Source organism: Odocoileus virginianus, chromosome 1, assembly GCF_023699985.2.
Source record: "Odocoileus virginianus isolate 20LAN1187 ecotype Illinois chromosome 1, Ovbor_1.2, whole genome shotgun sequence".
In the NCBI taxonomy this organism is placed as follows: Eukaryota; Metazoa; Chordata; class Mammalia; order Artiodactyla; family Cervidae; genus Odocoileus; species Odocoileus virginianus.
Window position 1 is genome coordinate 54,223,435 of NC_069674.1, and position 26,411 is coordinate 54,249,845.

The 26,411-nt window shown below is 36.1% G+C and overlaps 1 protein-coding gene across 1 annotated transcript in view; it reads right to left on the reverse strand.

Moving 5' to 3' along the window:
- DPY19L2 (dpy-19 like 2) overlaps positions 1-26,411 on the reverse strand; it is an 85,731-nt gene that overhangs the window by 11,042 nt on the left and 48,278 nt on the right. The window contains exons 14-19 of the mRNA XM_020889336.2: positions 23,897-23,998; positions 22,784-22,855; positions 19,548-19,594; positions 12,906-12,930; positions 2,770-2,889; positions 1,283-1,457 (exon numbers count right to left, since the gene is read on the reverse strand). Coding sequence (XP_020744995.2) covers positions 1,283-1,457; positions 2,770-2,889; positions 12,906-12,930; positions 19,548-19,594; positions 22,784-22,855; positions 23,897-23,998 — 541 coding nt within the window. The remainder of the gene's footprint in view (positions 1-1,282; positions 1,458-2,769; positions 2,890-12,905; positions 12,931-19,547; positions 19,595-22,783; positions 22,856-23,896; positions 23,999-26,411) is intronic.

Genomic DNA, 26,411 nt, shown 5'->3' on the forward strand with positions numbered 1-26,411 from the left:
GAAATTTGACTTGGTGAACACTGCAGTTAACACACTAAAAATGTGTGAAGGTATGAATGCATGTTTTTTTAAATTGTATATATCAGTTCAGTTCAGTCGCTTAGTCGTGTCCAACTCTTTGCGACCCAATGAACTGCAGCACACCAGGCCTCCCTGTCCATCACAAATTCCTGGAGTCTACCCAAACCCATGACCATCCAGTCGGTGATGCCATCCAGCCATCTCATCCTCTGTCGTCCCCTTCTCCTCCTGCTCCCAATCCCTCCCAGCATCAGGGTCTTTTCCAACAAGTCAACCCTTTACATGAGGTGGCCAAAGTACTGGAGTTTCAGCTTCAACATCAGTCCTTCCAATGAACACCCAGGACTGATCTGCTTTAGGATGGACTTGTTGGATCTCCTTGCAGTCCAAGGGACTCTCAAGAGTCTTCTGCAACACCATAGTTCAAAAACAATTCTTTGGCACTCAGCTTTCTTTATAGTCCAACTCTCACATCCATGCATGACTACTGGAAAAACCATAGCCTTGACTAGATATGTCTCTGCTTTTTAATATGCTATCTAAGTTGGTCATAACTTTCCTTCCAAGGAGTAAATGTCTTAATTTCATGGCTACAATCACCATCTGCAGTGATTTTAGAGCTCAGAAAAATAGTCAGCCACTGTTGGCACTGTTTCCCCATCTATTTGCCATGAAGTGATGGGACCAGATGCCATGATCATAGTTTTCTGAATGTTAAGCTTTAAGCCAACTTTTTCACTCTCCTCTTTCACTTTCATCAAGAGGCTTTTTAGTTCCCCTTCACTTTCTGCCATAAGGGTAGTGTCATCTGCATATCTGAGGTTATTGATATTTTTCCTGGCAATCTTGATTCCAGCTTGTGTTTCTTCCAGCCCAGCGTTTGTCATGATGTACTCTGCATATAAATAAGCAGGGTGACAATATACAGCGCCTTGAAGTACTCCTTTTCCTGTTTGGAACCAGTCTGTTGTTCCATATCCAGTTCTAATTGTTGCTTCCTGACCTGCATACAAGTTTCTCAAGAGGCAGGTCAGGTGGTGTGGTATTCCCATCTCTTTCAGAATTTTCAGTTTATTGTGATTTATCACAGTTTATTGTGATCCACACAGTTGAAGGCTTTGGCATAGTCATAATTGTATATATACATACATATATATGTGAAATGACAACTATACAACATATACAAACGTATAACAACATATAATGTGTGTGAGTGTATGTGTGTGTGCTAGCTATACATATAATCAAAATAGCTACATACCTGGCCTGGTATTGTATTTGATCCACTGTATCAGTTCTTCCTGGGGCAAATTATTAAATTCTCCTATTATGCTCCATTGATTATGGAGGTTTACATAACCTTGTATTGACATTACTGTTACAAGACTGAGGATAAAAGTCATAAAACGAACTCTGCAAAAAAGCCAGCCAAAGAGCTGAAATGAAAGAAACCATTTATTTATAATTCTTATATGAACAGTGCTATTGGGTCAATAATATATTCTCACCTTTCTACCAAAACCAAGATGGATTACCATTTGATACTAATAATATACAGAATATAATAATTATCTATTGTTTAAAATCAGCAAATATTTTAGAATTATATAATCCAGTTAAAATGGAGTTTACTTTCCTCTTGAAAGAATTAAACAAGAAATACCTGATCCTTCCAGTACAGATTTACAACCAGGAGTTAAGGTTCAGTTCAGTTCAGTTCAGTTTAGTCGCTCAGTCACGTCTGACTCTGCAACCCCATGAATCGCAGCATGCCAGGCCTCCCAGTCCATCACCAACTCCCAGAGTCTACTCAAACCCATGTCCATTGAGTCAGTGATGCCATCCAGCCATCTCATCCTCTGTCGTCCCCTTTTCCTCCTGCCCCCAAACCCTCCCAGCATCAGGGTCTTTTCCAATGAGTCAACTCTTTGCATAAGATGGCCAAAGTACTGTAGTTTCAGCTTCAGCATCAGGAATTAAGGTTAGCAAATCATAATTTTGACATATCCCCGAACTAAAATTCTGTAATATCTGGATGTCTTTTATGGACATCTTGAATATCTAGGGAAATACCATTAATACTGACAATTTTTATCCTCTCAGGAATTTAAGTATTATGATATTCTAAGGCAAAACATTTTTAATCAAAACCAAGTAAGGGGTCTCCAGAAGTAACTTGGTCCCAAAATTCTAGCTACTTTATCTAGCTGTCTTGCATATGAGCTACAGTAACAGAACCCTAGAAATTGACAATTTTTCCACCGATTATCCAAGCCCAACAGGACAATACTACAGCAATTGCACTGCATCTTCTCTAGTATCACAAGAGCACTTGAGGATAGTTTTGATGGGCTGTGAAGCTGTTCTACTGACCTGAATTTCAAAAACTATATTAGTGAGAATACTAATAGAGGGGAAAGTCACAGAATTATCAGCTAAAATCTAGGAATAAATTTCAAAGCTACTTGAATTTGCTTTTCTTATCCTATAAAGGCACCCCACTCCAGTACTCTTGCCTGGAAAATCCCATGGACGGAGGAGCCTATCCATGGGGTCGTGAAGAGTCGGACATGACTGAGCGACTTCACTTTCACTATGCTATAATGAATCACAAACTAGTACTTTAAATCACTTAAGATAAAAAAACACCGAGTGCTTTTATGTTTTAAATTAGTGAGCAAAACCATGATTAACTACATTATAGTTGCTATAGTATTATAGAGTAGTTATAAAAGAATGAAACCTTACCCGCCGAGAACATATCAGGGAAGCCATAACACACATGTGAGGTGTCAAAAAGAGTTTCAGCCTCATAATTAAAATGGCAAGGAAAGTAAATGCAAGCAACTGCAATGTGTGAAAAATTATCTATAAAAACACAAAATAAAATTAATTTTCACTTTATATTTTAAAATTAGTATATGTACAATAAAGTATGTTAAAACTATTGTTATTCACTAGGACAAGGATCTTTTACCTCAGTAATACATCTATTAATATTCATTCATTCATTCAACAAAGATTTATCAAATGCCTGCTATATGCCAGGTACTGTTCTGAGTGCTTTGGATACAGTAGGGTGCTAAAACAACACTGAGCAATTCCTGTCCTCATGAGACTCACATTTTAGTACATTTAGTAAGGAGAGACAGAAAATTGAATAGACATATCAAATAACAAAACTTATTAAACAGTCTTTCAGAAAGTGGTAAGTACAATGGAAAAGGAAGTAGAGCTGAAAAGGAGACTGAAGTGCAGGTGCGGTGTCAGGTCACAGGCAGAAGCTGCAAGTGTGCTTAGGATCATCAGGGTGGAACTCCTCAAAAAGGTGGTATTTGAGCAAGGACCTATACCAGGTGAGAAAGAGAGTCACAGAGACTTAAAAATATGGGATGCTTCACAAATTTGTGATATTCAGTCAGCAACAAAAATCATAACACAATTTAGATTATTTTAGAAGTAGTGGAATTGTATAAATATTTGTACTAATCAGTAGGACACCCCATTTTGATTAAGATGGAGTTTCACTGAGCTAAGTTTTCAAACAAAACTTTTCTAATAGACATATTCATAAAATATCAACAAACTCCTCAGTACATAAATAGACAAGGAATTAATACAAGTAAAAGTAACCAAATATTCATATTCTAAACCACTAATATTAAAACAAGGTAAATAGTAAAAATAATGTTTTCATCTATAAAATTGACTTGAGTATTGGAGAGTATGCCATGAAACCACACACTGTAACAAATCAGTATATTTCTGTAATTTAGAAATATTTATCAAGATTCTAGAAAAGAGCCAAACTTGGATAGGGTCTAGCCATGATCCTAGAACCAAACCAACCTAAATTTCGGTTCTAGGTATTTAAGGGAATAATCAAAACATAAAAATACTTCTACAAAGATGGTAACTGAAGTGAATTTTTCACACCAGAAATAGAAACAAACTAAATGAACAATGTAGAAGATTAATTATAGCATTTTCACATGTGAAAAGTAAAGTGTTAGTTCCTCAGCTGTGTCTGACTCTTTGTGACCCCATGTACTGTAGCCCCCCAGGCTCCTCTGTCCATGAGATTCTCCAGGCAAGAAAACCGCAGTGGGTTTCCATTCTCTTCTTCAGGGGATCTTCCAAGGCAGTAATCAAAGCCAGGTCTCCTGCATTTCCTGCATTGTAGGCGGATTCTTTATCATCTGAGCTACCAGAGAAGCTCCATTATCATATGTATATAGACATTAATATACTGGAAGACTATTTAATGGTGTGGAATAGTTTTCAAAAACAAAGATCATGTCATATGGTCCCATTACTTCATAGCAAATATATGGGGGAAAAATGGAAACAGTGACAGACTTTATTTTGGGGGGCTCCAAAAATCACTGCAGATGGTGACTGCAGCCATGAAATTAAAAGACGCTTGCTCCTTGCAAAAAAAACCATGGCAAACCTAGACAACATATTCAAAATCATAGCCATCACTTTGCCAACAAAGGTCCATATAGTTAAAGCTATGGTTTTTCCAGTAATCATGTACAGATGTGACAGCTGGACCATAAAGAAGGTCAAATGCTGAAGAATTGATGTTTTTCAACTGTGGTGCTGAAGAAGATGCTTGAGAGTCCCTTGGACAGCAAGATCAAACCAGTCAATCCTAAAGGAAATCAATCCTGAATATTCATTGGAAGGACTGATGCTGAAGCTTCAGTGACCACCTGACACGAAGAGCCGACTCACTGGAAAAGACACCGATACTAGGAAAAATTGAAGGCAGGAGGACAAGAGGATAACAAGAGTATGAGATGGTTGGATGGCATCACCAACATGATGGACATGAGTTGAGCAAACTCTGGAAGATGGTGAAGGATAGGGAAGTCTGGCATACTGCAGTCCACGGGACTGCAGAGTCTGACACGATTTAGCAACTGAACCAAAGTTTTCAGAATATAAAATTCTATATTTACAAAATAATATTAATTGTGTGAAAACCATTTATGTGTGTATATAGTATATATGCACAGGGGGAAAGGCTATAAGAGAGTATACCTAAAAAGTTTACAGAGATTATTTCTGAATGGTAATTTTTCTGATTTTTCAAATTTTAAAAACGTGCTATTCTTATAATCAGAAACATATAATTGATATTTCAAACAGAATGGCATATGACCCAGCAATCCCACTGCTTGGCATACACAGAAATGAAAGAGACACATGTACCTCAACGTTCATCGCAGCCTGTTTACAATAGCCAGGAAATGGAAGCAACCTAGATGTCCATGGACAGAGGTTTGTGACATTGTACAGGAGACAGCAATCAAGACCATCCCCAGAAAAAGAAATGCAAAAAAGTAAAACAGCTGTCTGAGGAGGCCTTACAAATAGTTGTGAAACGAAGACAAGCGAAAAGCAAAGGAGAAAAGGAAAGATATTCCCATTTAAATGTAGAGTTCAAGAGACTAGCAAGGAGAGATGAGAAAGCCTTCCTCAATGATCAGTGCAAAGAAATAGAGGAAAACGATAGAATGGGAAAGACTGAAGATCTCTTCGAGAAAATTAGAGATACCAAGGGAACATTTCATGCAAAGACGGGCTCAATAAAGGACAGAAATGGTATGGACCTAACAGAAGCTATTAAGAAGAGGTGGCAAGAATACACAGAAGAACTATACAAAAAAGATCTTCACGACCAAGATAAACATGATGGTGTGATCACTCACACTCACCCAGAGCCAGACATCCTGGAATGTGAAGTCAAGTGGGCCTTAGGAAGCATCACTACGAACAAAGCTAGTGGAGGAGGTGGAATTCCAGTTGAGCTATTTGAAATCCTAAAAGAAAATGCTGCACGCAATATGTCAGCAAATTTGGAAAACTCAGCAGTGGCCACAGCACTGGAAAAGGTCAGTTTTCATTCCAATCCCAAAGAGAGGCAATGTCAAAGAATGCTCAAAGCACTGCACAATTGCACTCATCTCATATGCTAGTAAAGTAATGTTCAAAATTCCCCAAGCCAGGCTTCAGCAATACGTGAACCGTTAACTTCCAAATGCTCAAGTTGGTTTTGGAAAAGGCAGAGGAACCAGAGATCAAATTGCCAACATCCACTGGGTCACTGAAAAAGCAAGAGAGTTCCAGAAAAACATTTATTTCTGCTTTATTGACTATGCCAAAGCCTTTGACTGTGTGGATCACAATAAACTGTGGACAATTCTGAAGGAGATGGGAATACCAGACCACCTGACCTGCCTCTTAAGAAATCTATATGCAGGTCAGGAAGCAACAGTTAGAACTGGACATGGAACAACAGACTGGTTCCAAACAGGAAAAGGAGTACGTCAAGGCTGTATATTGTCACCCTGCTTATTTAACTTATATGCAGAGTACATCATGAGAAATGCTGGGCTGGAGGAAGCACAAGCTGGAATCAAGATTGCCAGGAAAAATATCAATAACCTCAGATATGCAGATGACACTACCCTTATGGCAGAAAGTGAAGGGGAACTAAAAAGCCTCTTGATGAAAGTGAAAGAGGAGAGTGAAAAAGTTGGCTTAAAGCTTAACATTCAGAAAACTATGATCATGGCATCTGGTCCCATCACTTCATGGCAAATAGATGGGGAAACAGTGCCAACAGTGGCTGACTATTTTTCTGGGCTCTAAAATCACTGCAGATGGTGATTGTAGCCATGAAATTAAGACGTTTACTCCTTGGAAGGAAAGTTATGACCAACTTAGATAGCATATTAAAAAGCAGAGACATATCTAGTCAAGGCTATGGTTTTTCCAGTAGTCATGCATGGATGTGAGAGTTGGACTATAAAGAAAGCTGAGTGCCAAAGAATTGTTTTTGAACTATGGTGTTGCAGAAGACTCTTGAGAGTCCCTTGGACTGCAAGGAGATTCAACAAGTCCATCCTAAAGCAGATCAGTCCTGGGTGTTCATTGGAAGGACTGATGTTGAAGCTGAAACTCCAGTACTTTGGCCACCTGGTGCAAAGAGCTGACTCATTGGAAAAGACCCTGATGCTGGGAAAGATTGAGGGCAGGGGGAGAAGGGGATGACAGAGGATGAGATGGTTGAATGGCATTATCGACTCAATGGACATGGGTTTGGGTAGACTCTGGCAGTTGGTGATGGACAGGGAGGCCTGCCATGCTGCGGTTCATGGGGTTAAAAAGAGTCTGACAGACTGAGCGACAGAACTGAACTGAGATGTCCATCAGCAGATGAATGGATAAGAAAACTGTGGTATATATAACAATGGAATATTACTCAGCTATTAAAAAGAATACATTTGAATCAGTTCTAATGAGGTGGATGAAACTGGAGCCTATTATACAGAGCAAAGTAAGGCAGAAAGAAAAACACCAATATAGTATATTAATGCATATATATGGAATTTAGAAAGATGGTAATGATGACCCTATATGCGAGACAGCAAAAGAGACATAGGTGTAAAGAACAGACTGTTGGACTCTGTGGGAGAAGGCGAGGGTGGTACAATTTGAGAGAATAGCATTGAAACATGTCATATGTGAAACAGATCACTAGTCGAGGTTCGATGCATGAGGCAGGGTGCTCAGGGCTGGTGCACTGGGACAACCATGAGGGATGAGATGGGGGGGCGGGGGAGGAGGGTCAGGATGGGGAACACATGTACACCCATGGCTGATTCATGTGAATGTATGGCAGAAACCACCACAATGTTGTAAAGTAATTAGCCTCCAATTAAAATAAAAATAAACAGAATCACAAAAATTGTACCTAAAGCTATTTTTTTTCATTTTTAAAATGATGTTTAAAATGCAATCTTTAATTTTTAAAAATAATTCTTGAACCCAAGTTTGGAATATGGAACATTTATTTCAAAATCAACCCTTCATTTTCCTTTAGTCAGAATCACCCTTGGACAAAATCTGAATCATGTTTTGGAGAAAGAAAAGAAACCTACACATTTCACACCCAAATAGGTCCTTTTTTGGAGGGCCACTAAATCACAGATTGGTAGATTATGTGAGCTAGTCTACTTTAATCAACTACCCAAAACAGGGATCACTTCTATAAATCTATGAACAGAATATTCACCATTTCCAGAATAGGAATATGCCATAGGAGTACCTATTACAAAGATAGATGCTGTATATATGTGAGAAAATCTTTTCTAAAACTGAACTGATGTTTTCCTGTAACTTCCACACCTATTGGTGCATCTCAGTTCTCGATTATCTAAAAATTGTAATTATGATTTTGCATTATTAACTTATACTTTCTCTCCAAACTATTCAACAATATAGTTCTAATAATCTGTGAATACAGAAGTGTACAGATTCCCAAAATATATTACTTAATACCAGTTTCTCAAAAGAAGTAATCCCTCCTCCAAATTCTGTATCACTTCACTTTTTTAACTGAATAGCTCCAAATAAGTTGTATGTTATGACATATGCCTTTGGCTGTATGTCATATAAAGCCCTTTGGTTATAACAGAAAAACTTTGTTTATAATATAAAACACAAAATAAAATGGACTTAAATATGAAGGATCTAATATAAAGTAATCACATAATATAATAAACTAGGGACTAGACAAAAATGAAGGCTGATGCAATACTGACTGTCATGCTCAAAATGAGGTATGAGTATGTTAAAAGAATATTCAGGAGTTAATTCTAAATGTTATCTCTCCCTAGACTATCTTTTCACAAGTTCTTCACAGTATTATGATATTCTGGAACTAAATAGTTTCTAAATCTCTTTCTTTTTCTTTCCTGTGAATTACTATGTATTCCTTCACTAATTTCTAAGCTCGTAACATAGAAAAGTTGGCTAAAAGAAACTAATTTGATGGAATAAATAAAACACAAGTACATTAAATTATGAGTAAAAAAATCACAATAGACTCCATTAATCTAACAAACTTTAATAATATCATGACAGTAGGGAGGTAACCCAGGGGTTCATTTAGTGAGTTGAAATTTGCAGACTGTCCCTGTTTCAGAGGGTTGGCACAAAGCAAGGAACTTAGAACTTACTCCCTGGTGAAAAAATTATCCTAAGGAATTCTCACCTAATTTTGAAACAAGCTGGAATGTACAACCTTTTGTTATCATATCACATTCAGAGTTTGTCAAGGTTTGTGCCTCTCATACCCTGTCATCCCTAAGGTGAAAACAGTTCCATCCCAAACCAAAGAGATTTATCAAGTGTGGATTACAAGTGGAAGTAGGATTAGGTTCCAGGAAGACACAAGACTTCACATTGGTACTGCCCAGAAAGCTATCATCTCCTTCTATGAGATCTACTATTTTTAGAAATTTACATCTCTAATCTGCTTATGTATCAGGAGTTTAACATACCGACTTCGGTTTAAAAAATTAGAGATTTTCTATCACTGAACTCTTTTTGGTCAGCTTGATTTCTAATTGCCTTTCAAAAAATATATATATACATCTTCTTCACTGCCAAAAGACTAAAGTATTTAAAACTCAGAACTGACCATACCATCTCCAACTTTAACAACAAGGTCCTAATAAAGTCCAGCTTCTGTGCATACAAAGCTCCCACAGTCTAATGCTGCTTACGTTTCCAACCCTCTTGTCTTTTTATCCATCAGCAAACCTGATTTGCGTTATATCTATAGGTAAATTTGGAAAACTCAACAGTAGCCACAGGATTGGAAAAGGTCAGTTTTCATTTCAGTCCCAGAGAAAGGCAATGCCAACAAATGTTCAAACTACTGCACAATTGCATTCATCTCACACACTAGCAAAGTAATACTCAAAATTCTCCAAGCTAGGCCTCAACAGTATGTGAATGAGAACTTCCAGATGTTCAAGCTGGATTTACCAAAGGCAGAGGAACAAGAGATCAAATTGCCAGTATCTGTTGGATCACTGAAAAAACAGAAGTCCAGAAAAACATCTATTTCTGCTTTATTGACTATGCCAAAGCCTTTGACTGTGTGGATCACAATAAGCTGTAGAAAATTCTGAAGGAGATGGGAATACCAGACCACCTAACCTGCCTCCTGAGAAACATGCATGCAAGTCAAGAAGCAACAGTTAGAATAGGACATGGAACAACAGACTGGTTCCAAATAGGAAAAGGAGTACGTCAAGGCTGTATATTGTCACCCTGTTTATTTAACTTATATGCAGAGTACATCATGCAAAATGCCATGCTGGATGAAGCACAAGCTGGAATCAAGACTGCAGGGAGAAATATCAATAACCTCAGATATGCAGATGACACCACCCTTAGGGCAGAAAACAAAGAAGAACTAAAGAGCCTCTTGATGAAAGTGAAAGAGGAGAGTGAAAAAGCTGGTTTAAAACTCAACATTCAGAAAACTAAGATCAGGGCATGCAGTCCCATCACTTCATGGCAACTAGATGAGGAAAAAATGGAAACAATGAGAGACTTTATTTTCTTGGGCTCTAAAATCACTGTAGATGGTGACTGCAGCCATGAAATTAAAGGACATTTGGTCCTTGGAAGAAAAGCTATGACAAACATAGACAGCATATTAAAAAGCAGAGACATTACTTAGCGGACAAAGGTCTGTCTAGTCAAAGCTATGATTTTTCCAGTAGTCATATTTGGATGTGAGAGCTAGACCATAAAGAAAGCTGAGTGCCGAAGAACTGATACTTTTAAACTGTGATGTTGGAGAAGACTCTTGAGAGTTGGCCAGGAGATCAAACCAGACAATCCTAAAGGAAATCAATCCTGAATATTCATTGGAAGGACTGATGCTGAAGTTTAAGCTTCAATACTTTTGCCACCTGATGTGAAGAACTGACTCACTGGAAAAGGCCCTGATGCTGGGAAAGATTGAAGGCAGGAGGAGAAGGGAACAACAGAGGATGGGATGGTTGGATGACATCACTGACTCGATGGACATGAGTTTGAGCAAGCTCTGGGAGTTGGTGATGGACAGGGAAGGCTGGGCTGCTGCAGTCCATGGAGTCACAGAGTCAGACACAACTGAGTGACTGAACTGAGCTAAACCAGATAAATTTATTATTTTCTGTCTTTCTTGCACACGTGCATCCTTTGTCTTCAGCTAGGTGTTCCTCTATATACATTTTAAAAACCTTTCTCCAACTACCACATCCCCTCCACACAGATTTAATCACTTCTTCTGTACTACTTTTATATCTCCCTTTGTCATTGCACATATACTTACATGTTCTCATTTTTTCCTTCTACCATATACCTTCATTTCCATAGAAATAGAAACCTGGTGTATAGTAGGCACATAATAAAGATTGAATGGATAAATATACAGAATTAACACAAAAGAGAAAAGTGGGCAAAATAAGAATAAATGGATAAATGAAAGACAATGAGAAGGTAGCAAACTAACGTGAAAAAGGGAGGCAGAAACTTAAGGAATACTGTATGGAATTAGGTGGTTGCAGAGTGAATGACAAACAGCATAGATTTTTGTTGCTACACTCTCTGGATTCATAGTACTTGACTCTACAAAGCTCAGGTCACTCTAGCTTTCTGACTTTAGGCAAGTTACTGACCATCTCTTTGCCACATTTTTTAACCTGTGAAATAAAAAGTAATAGTATTTACATCAGTGGGTTGTTGTGAGAATGAAAGTATTAAAGTATGTAATTAACTACCCACCCCAACCAAAATACCTGGCACTCAGGAAGCAGTAAAGTACTGACTACTCCTCTGAGAGCACTGGAAATGGACTGGTAGTGGATAAATTCAAGATTTACTGCAATTCACTGTGAGACCTTAGGTCCCCAGTTCTTAGCAGAGACTCTTTGCTTTTATTCCTAGAAACAGAGCAAGATTCCACTTCCCAGCCTCACTGGCAGTCAGGTGTGGCCACATGTCTGAGTTCTGGCTATGAGCAGGAAGCGATATTTACCGATCTTTTCCAGGGCTAGCTCTTACAAAGCCTCCAGTGTGCAGTGTTCTTTTTTCTTTGCTGTCTTGTACAAATCAAGCCTGAAAACCACATGTTAAAGATGGCAGAACCATAGGGAGAAGGAATCTGGGTCCCTGAAACACTGCTTGCTGGAGAACCACCTGCTAATCCGAAACTCTGGTTTTAACTTTATGTGAGCAAAGAATTAAACTTCCACTGAGTTAAGTCATTTTGATGTTATCATTTATCTTTAAAAGCTAATATCATATAATTAACATAATTTTCTTATTCGCAAAGTAGGAATAATATTATGAGATTCAAACAGCACGGTACATGGCACATAGTAACTATTCAAAACATATTGTTTATCATCATAAGCTATTCCTATTAAGTTCACAATCAGTTGTCCTTTCATGTAAATTTGACCTGTCCCTTAAGACTCAAAGTTCTATTACTTAGGAAATCATATTTATAGCCCATGCTGATCTTTCTCTTATCACAAAACAATTTGGCACCATAAAAAAAGACTATCCTGTTTTGTTCTCCATTGAAAAATTAGATGTATCTGAGAGCAGGAACACTGCTATACCATCTGTTGTATCCTATAACACTGCTAAGATTATAACTGATTGACCATCAAGTCTGTATGTGTAAAAGTCACCAGCCACAGTACCTACCCTGATAGTCCACAGCTGATTGGCTCAGCAGGCTAGAAATTAATGTTTATTATTGTTGAATGAATGAATGAATGAAAGTAATGTAATCATACTCAGTGGTCATAAATCAACTTTCTGGTTGTCAAGTCCTTACCACTCTTCAAAATTGAAAGCAGTATAAAAAGTGGGAAGGATCATCAGAAATTTACTACCAGTACTGAACTATTTTAGCACTGCTGATGGTGTACCTGCAACAAGGTTATACCTTTGTGAATATCCTTGAACTTAAATATAATACACAAAACTAGCAGAGATTAAAATGAAAGCTTTACCTCACCATGTTCAAGAAGCTGTTTTCTGGAATAAAACAAAAATATTCTCTATTAACTGATTGTCCATTATACTATGATTATATCAGAATGAACCTCCACTTATTTGCTCTTATATTTTAAATAAATTAATATATAAATAAAGCCATTAGATAAAAATTACTAAGTTCTACCAAAAAATTACTAAATTAGATAAAAATTACTAAAAATGATGGAAATTTAAAAGGTATGATTTATAGTCATTCTATTTAAAGTATATCAAAATGCCCTTCTTTGGTTAAGATAAAATGGGTTTTACTGATTGCTAAATACGACCTCTGGAAAAATAAATAATAAAAAGAATATTTACTAAATATTCAATCACATACATATATTATGCTTTAGATAAGCATGACTGTAACTTTTGAGTTATTTTTATTTTTCACAATTATAAATAACATGAACATCCTTGTACTTAAAACTCTGTAAGCATTTCTGAGTAGTTCCTTAGGAAATTTCTAGAATAAAAATTTTTGGGTAAAGCATATAAATATTTTTAGTTCCACAAAAGTTGTTTTACAAATTTTATAAATATTTATGCCTAAAAATTTACTAAATTTTTATGGCACACCTACTGTGTTCCAGACACTGTGCAGTGAACACAGTGTGAACAGAATAGATCCTGTTCTTATTCTCCAGTTTATGTTAGATTGGCAAGAGGTACAAGACTGCTTATTTTATTGCCCATTGTAAAGACAATATTTCACTTCTTAACAAAGCTTTGTAGTATAAAAGGCCTTCTCATATGGATTTTGGGTTTGGCAAGAGAAGTAAGACAGTATAAATATGAAAGTATGAAGTATAAGGAAGTTCAGGGGCACACACAGATCCAGAGATTAAAAAAAAAAGAGTAGTGAGGGGAAGGCCTCTTAGGAGAGTAATGAAATCACGAAATTATTTTTCCACCACTGCAGCTTCTTCCTGACTTCCACAGTCAAGGGTGGAAGTGGGGGTGTATGGATGGGTTCCCATATGTCCAGAAACCTGTCAGTCACAACAGAATCCTGTAGTGAGCAATTGCAGGTAAGGGAGAGGCCTGGTAGGTAAGTATTATAATCACCAAAGATCCCAACAATAACTATGGATACAAATAAATCTAGTAACTAACTTAGAATATCAGTATACAACCAAATCATGAGAAACAAATAGGATGAAAGAAAAACACCAAGATAAATGAGCAAATGAACTGAACTCTCAAGAAAGTGTTAATATAAGTAATAAGAGTATTAAATGAAAGTTCCAATTATTTTCACAGATGCTTAAGAGAACACTGCATCCATACAAATAAAACAATCTGTAATAAAATAGAGCTTTCAGAGATAATGAAAAAAATGTATTTGCCAAATTTAAAACCTCAAAAGAAGGTCAAATAGTAGTGTACACAACTGAAAGTTGTGTTGAAGATGCATTCATGAAATTCTGAGAAGAGAAAAAAGAAATTAAAATATGATAAATGTAATAGATGTTCAAAAAAGAGAGGCTAAAGCAAAAGAGAGGGAGAGAGAATATCCCTTGAGCTAAAGAAAAATCTGAGTGTTCAGATTAAAATTTTCATGAATAATTATATAAATAGGGCAGAAATTTTATTTAAGAAATAACAGCTGAAAACCTGCAAACTCTGGAGAGAGATATGGACATTCAAGTACATGAAGCTCATAGGTAACTCCACACACACACTGCAAATTCACTAGATATAATAAATCCATCAAAAGCAAAAAATGAACTTTGAAAACAAAAAATCATCTCATATAAGGGAACCCCTTTAAGGCTATCAGCAGATTTCTCAACAGAAACCTTGCAAGCCAGGAGAGACTGAGATACTTAAAAGTGCTCAAATAAAAGAATCCACCATCTAAGAATACTTCACTTAGCAAAGCTGTCTTTCAGATGAAGGTGAGACAGACTTTCCCAGACAAATAGAGTTGAAGGAGTCATCATCACTAGACCTGCCTTATAAGAAATGCTAAATAGAGTCCTTCAAGCTGAAATGAAAGCATGCTAATTAGTAACATAAACATACATGAAAGTATAAAATTTGCTAGTAAAAGTAACTATATAGTCAACCTCAGAATACTGTAATACTGTAATAGTGGTGTGTAAATCACTTAACTCTAGTATAAAAAGACCAAAGCATTAAAAAATAAATATAGCTACAATAATTTGCTAACAGATACACAATATAAGAAGATACAGATTGTGACATCAAAAGCATAAAATAGGGACAAGGGAAGTAAAAAAGCAGAATTTTTATATATAAATGAAGTTAAGCTGTTATCAGCTTAAAACAGACTCATAACTATAAGATGTATTATGATAAGCATACAGCAAAAAGTACAACAAAAACGTACAACAGATATACAAAAGATAAAGGAATCAAAGTATACCACTATGAAAATCATCACATGATGAAGAAAGATAGCATGAAAGGAAGACAGACACTACAAAACAGAAACAAGCTGGCAAAAATAAGCCATCCCCATCTACCAACAATTACTTTAAGTATAAATTGATTAAATTCTCTAAAGATAGTAGGTAAACGGATAAAAAACAAGACCCAATCATGCTGCCTATGAGAGTCTCATTTTAGTTTTAAGGATACACATGAAGTAAAAGTGAACGGATGGCAAAAAGTATTCCACTAAAATGGAAATGAAAAGAAAGCAAGGGTGTGTATATATGTATTATATATAAAATCAGGAGAAACAGCCTAAGTTGAAAAATGTAACAAGAGATACAGGATATCCCAGGATATTCAGATCAGGCCTGTTGGAAATTTATCATCAAATCTTTGAGGATGACAGACCACTTTAGATGATCACAAAGACCTAGATAAACTTTAGATAAAAAGTCCCTGAGAGGTGCCCTTCCCCTCTCTCTCTGTTACTTGCATGTGTCCTCAATAGGCTTCTGATCAGCATACTTATCCTCTGCAGACACTATACCCAGGAAAAGTCCTTCCTAGCATTAAGCGATAGGAAGCTACTGAAACTCGAAAACCTGACTCTCGATCAATGCTGCTTTCAGAGAAAGGTCTTGATCAAAAGGGAGAAAGAAGAAAAAAATAGAAATCTCAATTAAATAGGAGTCAGGAGACAAGAAGGGGGAACTTTCGTGCCCTGAAACAATAGCAGAGTCCAATAAGAAGAACAAGGATTCCTCTCCTTTCCTGGCAAGTATTCAGCCAATGAAAAGCCATGAATTTTTTCTTTACTATAGCTCTCACAACTTTGTTTTCCCTTCCATAGAAGTGTTCTCTTCTCCTTGCTGTGCAGGGACTTGCATGTGGCTGACCACGGTGGTAAACCTCAAAGTGCAATCCTTTGCTGATCCCCAATAAACCCAACTTTGCTGAAGAAATTATCTGGCAGTCCAATTGTTTTAGGTCAACAATGAATAAAGGAAATGTGGTATGTGTGTATACTCTAAAACAATAATACTCTAATACAATAGAGTATTATTCCACCATAAAAAAAAAAAGAAAAACAAGGAAATCCTGTCATTCTCAACTACATGGATAAACCTGGAAGGCATTATGCTATGTGAAATAGGGCAGACAGGGAAAGACAAATATTTTATGATATCACTCATATGTGGAATCTAAAAATGACCGCCCAAAACGTAAAACTCAGAAACAGCAGAATGGTAGTTGCCAGGCTCTGGGGACTGGGCATAATGACATGATGTTCCTTAAAGGGTACAAACATTTAGTTATAAGATGAAGAAATTCTGATGAAGCAATATACACCATACTGACTATAGTTGACAATACTGCATTGTATACTTGACATTTGCTCATAAGGTAGGCCTTAAGTATCTACACACATACAAACACTCAGAGTAACTCTGTGAGGTGACAGATGTGTTGAATGTGTTAATTAACTTGGTTGTGATCACTTCACAACATTTATGAATATCAGATCATTGCATTATATACTTTACACATATTTATTTTGCAAAAAATGAAAACTATGAAAGAGAATATGGGAAACTATTTTAATGATAATGATGTGGGGAAGTGTATCTAAGCACAGAAATTAACAGAAAACAGAGAGCATACAGTTGTGATTGTATAGAAATTTTAATCTTCTATAGAGCAATGATCATTAATAAGTTATAAACTGACATTCTAGAATAAATAATGTTATACACATAATAGACAAAAGATTACTGTCTATAATATAAAAAGACACCATAAATAAATTTTCAAATGGACAAAAAGAAATACAAATAGCCAACAGACATATGGAAAGATGTACTTCACTGGTAAAGATGTAAAACTTCACTTCACTTTCTAAAATGAGTTACTTCTTAAAAAACTACCAGTAACAAAGTGTGATTAAGAAAACTTAATAACATTGGTGTTCATAGAGATGCAGAGAAATGGATACCCTCACCATTATAAGCTCTCAGTATCCACCAAATTATAAAATATTCATAGTCCCATTTCAAATATGTTAAAGATTCTAAATACTGAAATAAGTGTCCATATGAATGTGTATAAAGTTGATAATTACTCATAGCATTGGTTGTTATGACAAAAAGAGAAACATAATCTAAACCTTCACTAATGTGAGAATGGCTAAGTATGTGATAGTCACTCGTGATAATGAATAAATAAAACATGGGGACTACTATAAAGTATGAGCAAGATGCCCAAGAGAAACTGTTAAATAAAAGTAAAGTTACAGAATAATACCAGTAAAAAAAAATACATTGTGCTTTCAGAAGTATTTTCTGAAATGATACATACTAAGCCGTTTATAAACAGCACTAATTGAGGAATACATCTAAGAGAGGGGAATATTTCTTCTTTTCCTGATATACTATTTTTTCTGATTGTATCACCATAAGCATATAGTTGACCCTTGAACTACACAACAGTGAGGGGTGCAGTTGAAAGTCTGAGTATAAATTACAGTCAGCTCTCCATATACTTGGTCCCTCTATATCCTGAAATTCGATCAACCACAGATCTAGTAATAGTGTAATGTTTATTACTGAAAAAAGTCTGCGAATAAGTGGAACCATGCAGTTCAAATCCATGTTGTTCAACAGTCAACTGTATTATTTTGTGGTTTAAAGGACCCTTCTGCCAGATACTCATAGAGAGCCAAAACTTTCAGGAATGTAATCACCAAGAAAGACCTCCTTATTTCCACCAATTTGCCCCCTCAAGTCTGTCCTCTACATTGTTGTTGTTGTTTCAGTCACTAAGTCATGTCCAACTCTTTTGCGAACCCATGGACTATAGTCTGCCAGGCTACTCTTCTTGTTCATGGGATTTCCAGGCAAGAATATTAGAGTGAGACATTTACTTCTCCGGGGGTTCCTCCTGACCCAGGGATGGAATCCGCATATCCTGCATTGACAAGTGGACTCTTGACCACTGACTGAGCCACCAGACCCTCTCCATTTTTTTGAGACAGCAGCCATGTATCCTGGGCTTCCCAGGTGGCACTAGTGGTAAAGAGCTCACCAGCCAATGCAGGAGACATAAGAGGCATGGTTTTGATACCTGAGCGGGGAAGATACCCTGGAGGAGGGTGTGGAAACCCACTCCAATATTCTCGTCTGGAGAATCCAACGGACAGAGGAGCCTGGCGGGCTACAGTCCACAGGGTCACAGAGAGTCATTCAAGACTGAAGTAGCTTAGCACACATGCCATGTACCCCTGCTTCTTCTATTATTCAGTTAAATATCTCAAGTCTCTTAATGCACTCCTTATGTGAATAGTTTTCAGAGCTCTAAAAACATTGCTTTTAGATTGTCAAGACACATTCTCTGGCTTCCACCTGATCAGAACAAGGTAGAGTGGATCTATTAACTCTCTTGATTTGGAAACAATTTCAACAAATAAGACTTTACCATTTCAACTATAAGATTCTAATTAGCTCTTCTGGCTACCATACAAAGTTGTTTACTAAAAATATAAGCAGGGGGCACAGGGTTCATGGAAACAATGTGCACTAATTTTATAATTTTTCTGTAAATCTAAATTGTCCTAAAAATAAACTTTATTAAAAAACAATAAATCTAATGGCTATATCTACAAATATAATGCAATTTGAGTTAAATTTTTTTCTCAGAGGAAGTTTTCCTCACAATTTACTTCTCATGTCCTTTAACAGTGTGTGATTTAGTTATATTTTGCTTATATTTGTTTATACCGTAATTCTAGTGACTGCTAAAACCACAAATAAATGTAATAAAACAGTTTAACAATAAATGTAGGAAAAACTATTTCATGAATACTCAGAAAAGCAAGTTGCTTTCTCTGAAAGTTAAAAAAATCACCAAAAAAAAAAAAAAAAACACTTTGGCTTACTTCTGTCACTGACTTTAAATTGTAGTGGTATATTAAATTAAACCAATTTAAACTTTGAGTTAACTCACAAATATAAATCCTTCAAAACAAGTCCAAATACATAAAAGAGACACAGCCATCATACAGTCTTTTTTTTTTTCCAAAAAGAAGAAATCTAAATTTGGTTCATGTTTCCTTTCATAATCATAATGCTGAAGTTTAATGTACATTCATTTGGAAAACTGATATTATACTAAGTTATTTAATAACCAAATATTAAAAACAACTATGATATAATTACCTTAGATAAGTGTTTGCACATAAGACACACAGAATATCACGAAAAGCCTATGAACAGAAACAAATTGATGAAACATCTAAGGAATTAAGTGATATTTAAAATTCCCTGATTCATTAACAAAGACATCCCTACTAGAAAGAAGTATTTTTACTATTAAAACAAGTCCTTGGGAACAATTTAGTTCCAGCTCTGCCTTAGGAAAGCAGTATTTTGAAGTTGTAACCTCCTTTTCTATGAAAATAAAAGGTACTAGAGTAAATCTTTCAGGTCTAAAATTCTAAGGTTTATATATGGGTAAATAGATGAGGAAACAGTGGAAACAGTGTCAGACTTTATTTTGGGGGGCTCTAAAATCTCTGCAGATGGTGATTGCAGCCATGAAATTAAAAGACGCTTACTCCTTGGAACGAAAGTTATGACCAACCTAGATAGCATATTAAAAAGCAGAGACATTACTTTGCCAACAAAAGTCCATTTAGTCAAGGCTATGGTTTTTACAGTGGTCATGTATGGATGTGAGAGTTGGACTGTGAAGAAAGCTGAGCACCGAAGAATTGATGCTTTTGAACTGTGGTGTTGGAGAAGACTCTTGAGAGTCCCTTGGACTGCAAGGAGATCCAACCAGTCCATCCTAAAGGAGATCAGTCCTGGGTGTTTACTGGAAGGACTGATGCTGTAGCTGAAACTCCAATACTTTGGCCACCTTATTCGAAGAGTTGACTCATTGGAAAGACCCTGAGGCTGGGAAGGATTGGGGGCAGGAGAAGAAGGGGACGACAGAGGATGAGATGGCTGGATGGCATCATGAACTCAATGGGCATGAGTTTGAGTAAACTCCAGGAGTTTGTGATGGACAGGGAGGCCTGGCGTGCTGCAGTTCATGGGGTCGCAAAGAGTTGGACACGACTGAACTACTGAACTGAACTGAATTTCTGACTGGAATTTAAGTTTATATTTTACTAGATGCAAGTGAGCTGTAGTTGGGGAATTGGTTTCCACAAAGGAGGCAGGTTCCTCTAGGTATTTCAGAGGCTATTTTATCTCGAACTTCCAAGAAATTAGGACTTTCTCTATCTCTGTCTACAAAGACTATATTCCTACCTCAAACTCTTGAGTATTATAAAATTAGCTGTGGCATACCTGCTTCCCTGGTCTACCTCAGCCTGAAGTGACTACTACAGAAGGCCTAAGAGCACTTATTAAGATGTATCAGCTAATGATGAGAGAGGGAGAAAGGAAGGAATGAAGATGAGTATGAAGCTAATGTTGGCCAAAGAGGTTTAAACAGCATTTATAGACAAGAAATTTACAAGAACTTAAAATTTTGTACTCTGCATGAAATGTGGCTTATAACTCACAGATAAACATTGGAAAGATACATAATAAAATTTGAACTCAAATGTTAAATCTAAGTTTAGAATTTTTAACTTCTCTCATTGATCCAAGAGCATCCTACATGGAAGAATGTTTCAAATTAACAAAAATGAGATTACACTACTTTTGACAAGCAAAAGCCTATTCAAAGGTATAGACAACAGAACGCACACATTTATAGGAGTCTAAGATTCAGTAGTGTCATGGTAAAATCATACTACACATTCCTTGCTCCTTTCCTTCCCAGAAGTGATTTCACACAAGTGAAAAGTTAAATGAACATCAGAAGTATCCCTGATATGGAAAATGAGCCATAACAGGACAAGTAAAGACTGAGGCATTTATGTGGATGCAAAAGTGTGGTTAAGCTTTAATGGCTGCAGGGATGGTTATGTCTGCGTATGTGCATGTGTGTGAGGGGGATGCGTGTGTGTGCATGTCGGCTACTGCACAAACATGGCTTGAGCTGTGGAATGTTTGGGGGCTAATATTATGTTTATGAGGCTTTGTATCTTTATTTTTAAAATAGTTAATAGTAGATCTAGCTATCATTTTCTCCTGTGCTGGATATCTCCCCAATGAATAGATAATTCTTGCCTTAGTACTTCCAAGTGGGACCTCGTAAGAGTAACACAAGCTGACGTGATGGCATAGAGAAACTGGCTAATAGAGAGAACCTGCAACTTGAGCTGCTGCTGCTGAGTCGCTTCAGTCGTGTCCGACTCTGTGCGACCCCCGGGCTGCAGCCTACCAGGCTCCTCCGCCCGTGAGATTTTCCAGGCCAGAGTACTGGAGTGGGGTGCCAGTGCCGTCTCCGGCAACTTGAGGCAGGCAGAGGCGAAGCGAGGGAGGGTAGCAAGCTTGTGTGCAGTTTGCTCCCTCTCTCGCATCACCTCTGTCTATCCTGACTCTTTCCAAGTGGTGCCTGGGGAACTAGACCAGGGGTGAAGCAGCACAGATGTAGAGGGAATGCCTTCCTCACTCATCAATTATTCATCTTCAATGTGAAAACAAAAGAATAAGAAATGTGGGAACTGGAACTACATCGAGAGATAGGCAATTTGACTTTAAATATAGAATACTGACTTCAAAAGAACCAGCTGAAGTAGAGACAACTTGCTGTGACAGTAAAGAAAGAACGTTACTGCTATCTGCTTAAAAGCATAAAACACCTACTGACTAAAGGCAGGACAATTTTTCAATAATATAAATAAAGATGGTTCAAAATTGCTAAAAACTGAGGACCCATTGTCTTTAACCAGGCTTTCAGATAAACTACTCCCAGACCAAGAAAATCTTCCAGTAATATTTTAAACATTAGCTCTTCTATGGTGATAATACTTTCTTTTTTGTGTGTGTGAAAACAGTGAACAGTAGAGAATGATATTTTAATGGCTATACAAATTTCTACTCATGTTTCAAAATGGATCAAGACTTTTTCGAATGTGTCTTATTTTGAAAGATACCGAAATGGTCATTCTAATTTTCTTTTTTAGTACCAATAACAACTGCAATTATTTAATCATTTGGGAAATTATTTGTTTAATGTCCCCACTGGATCAGAATGTGAGTTTCAAGATAGGGTGGACTTGTCTTATTTATCCCAGTGTACCTACAGTGTTAACAAAGCTCTTACCATATAGTGGGTAACTGACACATTCCTTTTGAAAGAATAAATGAAAATATCTTTTCTAATGTGGCAGATTAAAAACTCCATATAAAGTGATATAAAGAAAAATCTGAATAAAAAAAGGCTTTAGGGAGGGGAAGAGTCTTCCTAAAAGTAAGACAGAATTCTGAGCTATTAGCACTAATCTAAGTCCTTAAACCCAAAAGCAAGTAAAAAAAAAATTTTTAAATACCTTTTTAAAGATAAAATAAGTAATCACCACAACAGTTGGAAGCAATAATGTCTTTGAGTATCGCACTGGTGTCTGAAATGTAGCAAATTATTCAAAATATTTTTTATTAAATTTTATACAATAAAAATCTATGTCAAATTGTCACAATGAGATTTCTTAAAGGTAAAAGATATCCTTTGTCATTAACAGAAAATATATCATCAAGTTTCATGTTCTAACATAAGAATCAAAATTATAATGAGTTACACAAATATATAAAAAATTATAATGATAAAAACTATTAAAGCAAACTTAGCTATGGATATTATTTTTTTCCTTTCTTGGGTTTTATCTTTCCTTTATTTATATAATAGTAAGCTTTAAAATGTGTGTTTATTGACCCCTGGGTCCTAGATTATCATCTCCTGGGTTTTAACTTTCTATTATTTTCATTTGTGAAACTATAGGACTAACAACTGAGAAAGACTAGGTAATTACTGTAAGTATAAATACTGAAATAAGGGCAGCAGCTAAATAATTCTCATGAGTTGTGATAGGGAGTGATTTACCATTTAACTATATATTTCTTAAAGGCAGGAACCAAGTTATTTAACTCTTTGTAGTCCTATTACAAACTGCCTCATAGATAATTAATGGTCAATAATTGCTTTTGAATGAATGTATGACTGATTTGACAATAAGAGAATAATATATGATTACTAGCACATTTACTTGGCAACATTTTATTATAAAATTTTGTAATATTTGAGATATTAAATAAAATAAAACTGAATTTTTAAAAAACAAAACAATAATTTGGGCTTATTTTTCCTGAATGCTCTCATACCTCCAACTGGCCTATATTATTAAAAGTAACTGAACTGCAATAATAGTAATTGACATTAGGTCACATCCCGTGCACTTGCTCTGGTAGGGGCCATTGTTTACTGATATTACATGTAAGAAACTAGATGAGAATGCCCATATTATTAGCAAAAATCATCATAAAAAATGATAAGAATAAATAAATTGGGTGTTTCCAAATAAAATTTTTGAGTTTCAGATTAAAGAGAAACTTAAGAGCAAGAACTCTTCATACCTGTAGAGGAAAAACAATAAAAGAATCACTCATACCGCTTTTTCCATGAAGTCAAATTCAGGAGCACAGGTATAAATTAAGGTATCAAAATCTGTATATCTTAAGATTCTGGCGGCAATAAGGTCACTCAGGCGAATCTGGAAGAAAAATTATAATTACAAAAATAATTATAGTTAATAATTGGTTTGCTGCAGCAGTAATAACGTCTACAGAGAAGATATATCCATGGTACATGGATGCCCCTTCAAGAAAACAAAAAATACAGTGAACCCCATTATGTGCTGAGTTATGAAAAAAATTGAAAACAAATAAAAATATCAAGAGAAATGAAAAGGAAAAAGAAGTCAGGAAAAATAAGTAGATAAGATGATAATACAAAGAATGAGCTAAAATCAACATTTGCTGGGCACAAACCACCATGCAGTTGACCATGAAATTTCATGATCAGATCATTTATCAAGAACAAAACATTTCATGTTAACTCCTTTTACCACATATTGTAAATCATTAACAAATTTTCCATGTTTTGTCATTCACAAAGCCTCATACATTAAGCACAATTTTTTGGTGCTTCTTAATGGTTTTTCCAGTGGTCATGTTTGGATATGAGAGTTGGACTACAAAGAAAGCTGTGTGCTGAAGAATTGATGCTTTTGAACTATGGTGTTGAAGAAGACTCTTGAGAGTCCCTTGGACTGCAAGGAGATCCAACCAGTCCATCCTAAAGGAGATCAGTCCTGGGTGTTCATTGGAAGGACTGATGTTGAAGCTGAAACTCCAATACTCTGGCCACCTGATGGGAAGAGCTGACTCATTTGAAAAGACTCTGATGCTGAAAAAGAGTTTGTGATGGACAGGGAAACCTGGCGTGCTGCGGTTCATGGGGTCGCAAAGAGTTGGACATGAATGAGCGACTGAACTGAACTGAACTGAATTTTTCAGACATACATTGAAGCCATTGACAATGAAGTTATTCTTCAAGAGAATTACAACAACTATGCATACCACTCTGATTTAGTTACTTGGTCTGGAAGGCCTGTTTTGATCATTTATTATTTACTTTGGAGAGATAATTATTTTTACACTGCATCCTTAGAAGGTAAGAAAAATATCTAGTATGCAAAGTAGTAATTCAAATTACTTTACAAGAACATAAATTATTTTATATCAACTCCGATGATTATAGTTTTCAATTACTCACCATTGCCCTTATCTATCAGTACAAAGCATAATTTACAGTTAACTTTATTTTTCTAATTTAGAGTAGGGCTGGTGACTAATGATAATTTAACCAGGCCACTTTAGTTTCAATCTTTCTCACAGTTGTCACACAGAAGTCACTTAAGAATACCAAGGTGTATGTGTGTGTTTTAGGATTTGTAAAGAGTTGGGTGACAATGTAGGCAAGTCAAGAAAGAAAATCACAGATCAAGTTAATAATAACTTAAATTGCCTAAATACAGTTTACCATAAAATATACATCCCCTAAAGAATAAAAATTTAAGAACAACAAATAAACCTAATAAAGCACAATGCAGAGCTAACCGTAAATGACAAATCCTTATATTTTGAAATTTCATTTACCATGAATATGTATATAGGGTCAATTGTACTGGATAGTGATAGCACTTGTCATTTTAAGAGAGTTATCTACTATAATCCCTTGTTAAGTTTGAAGCAATTTCATCAGCAGACAGGGTTCTAACTGGAGAGTACTAGATATGGTAAATTTCAGAGTAGATTATTGCATGATACACTCATCTATCTTCTACCCAAACAGAAAGTGCTAAAAATCAAAAGTTAAATTCATGCACTGCTTTCTATTCCCTAAACAAATTAGCTGATAGGAATTTATCTTTGAAAAGAGCCATCATTGGAGGCATTAGCCTTAAAACAGACAGAAACATTGTGCATTAGGGATGTGGTCCACATATGTTCTAGAAGATGAAAAGATAGAGAATTATCATATTCTTTATATAAGAAAAACTTTAAAGATATCAAATCACACCTTAATTTTAGTGTCTAATTAAAAATAAAACTAAGTTCTATATTTCAAAATTGAGGACAGACTGTTCATATTTACATTTATAATGAATCAGTAATTTGCTAAACAAATTATTTGTATTTTAACCAAAATATAAACAACTATTTAACATAACTTTTTCCTAGAAGGTTTAGTCACCATTCATTAATGTACTTTTTTCTTAGTGGGCTGAAAAAAATCTACAAGATTTTAGTACTGACTCTGCCAATAGCTAGCTTGGGACTTTGAAGAAGGTACTCAGCCTCCATAAGATATAGAGGTTTCATTTTAAAATAGATAATTTCAAAGTCTTCTCCAACTATGCAATTACAGAACTTTTAATATTCTAACTAGAAAGTAGTTAGTTAGTTCAGTCGCTCAGTCGTGTCCGACTCTTTGCAACCCCATGAACTGCAGCACTCCAGGTTTCCCTGTCCATCACAAACTCCTGGAGTTTACTCAAACTCATGCCCATCGAGTCGGTGATGCCATCCAGACATCTCATCCTCTGTCGTCCCCTTCTTCTC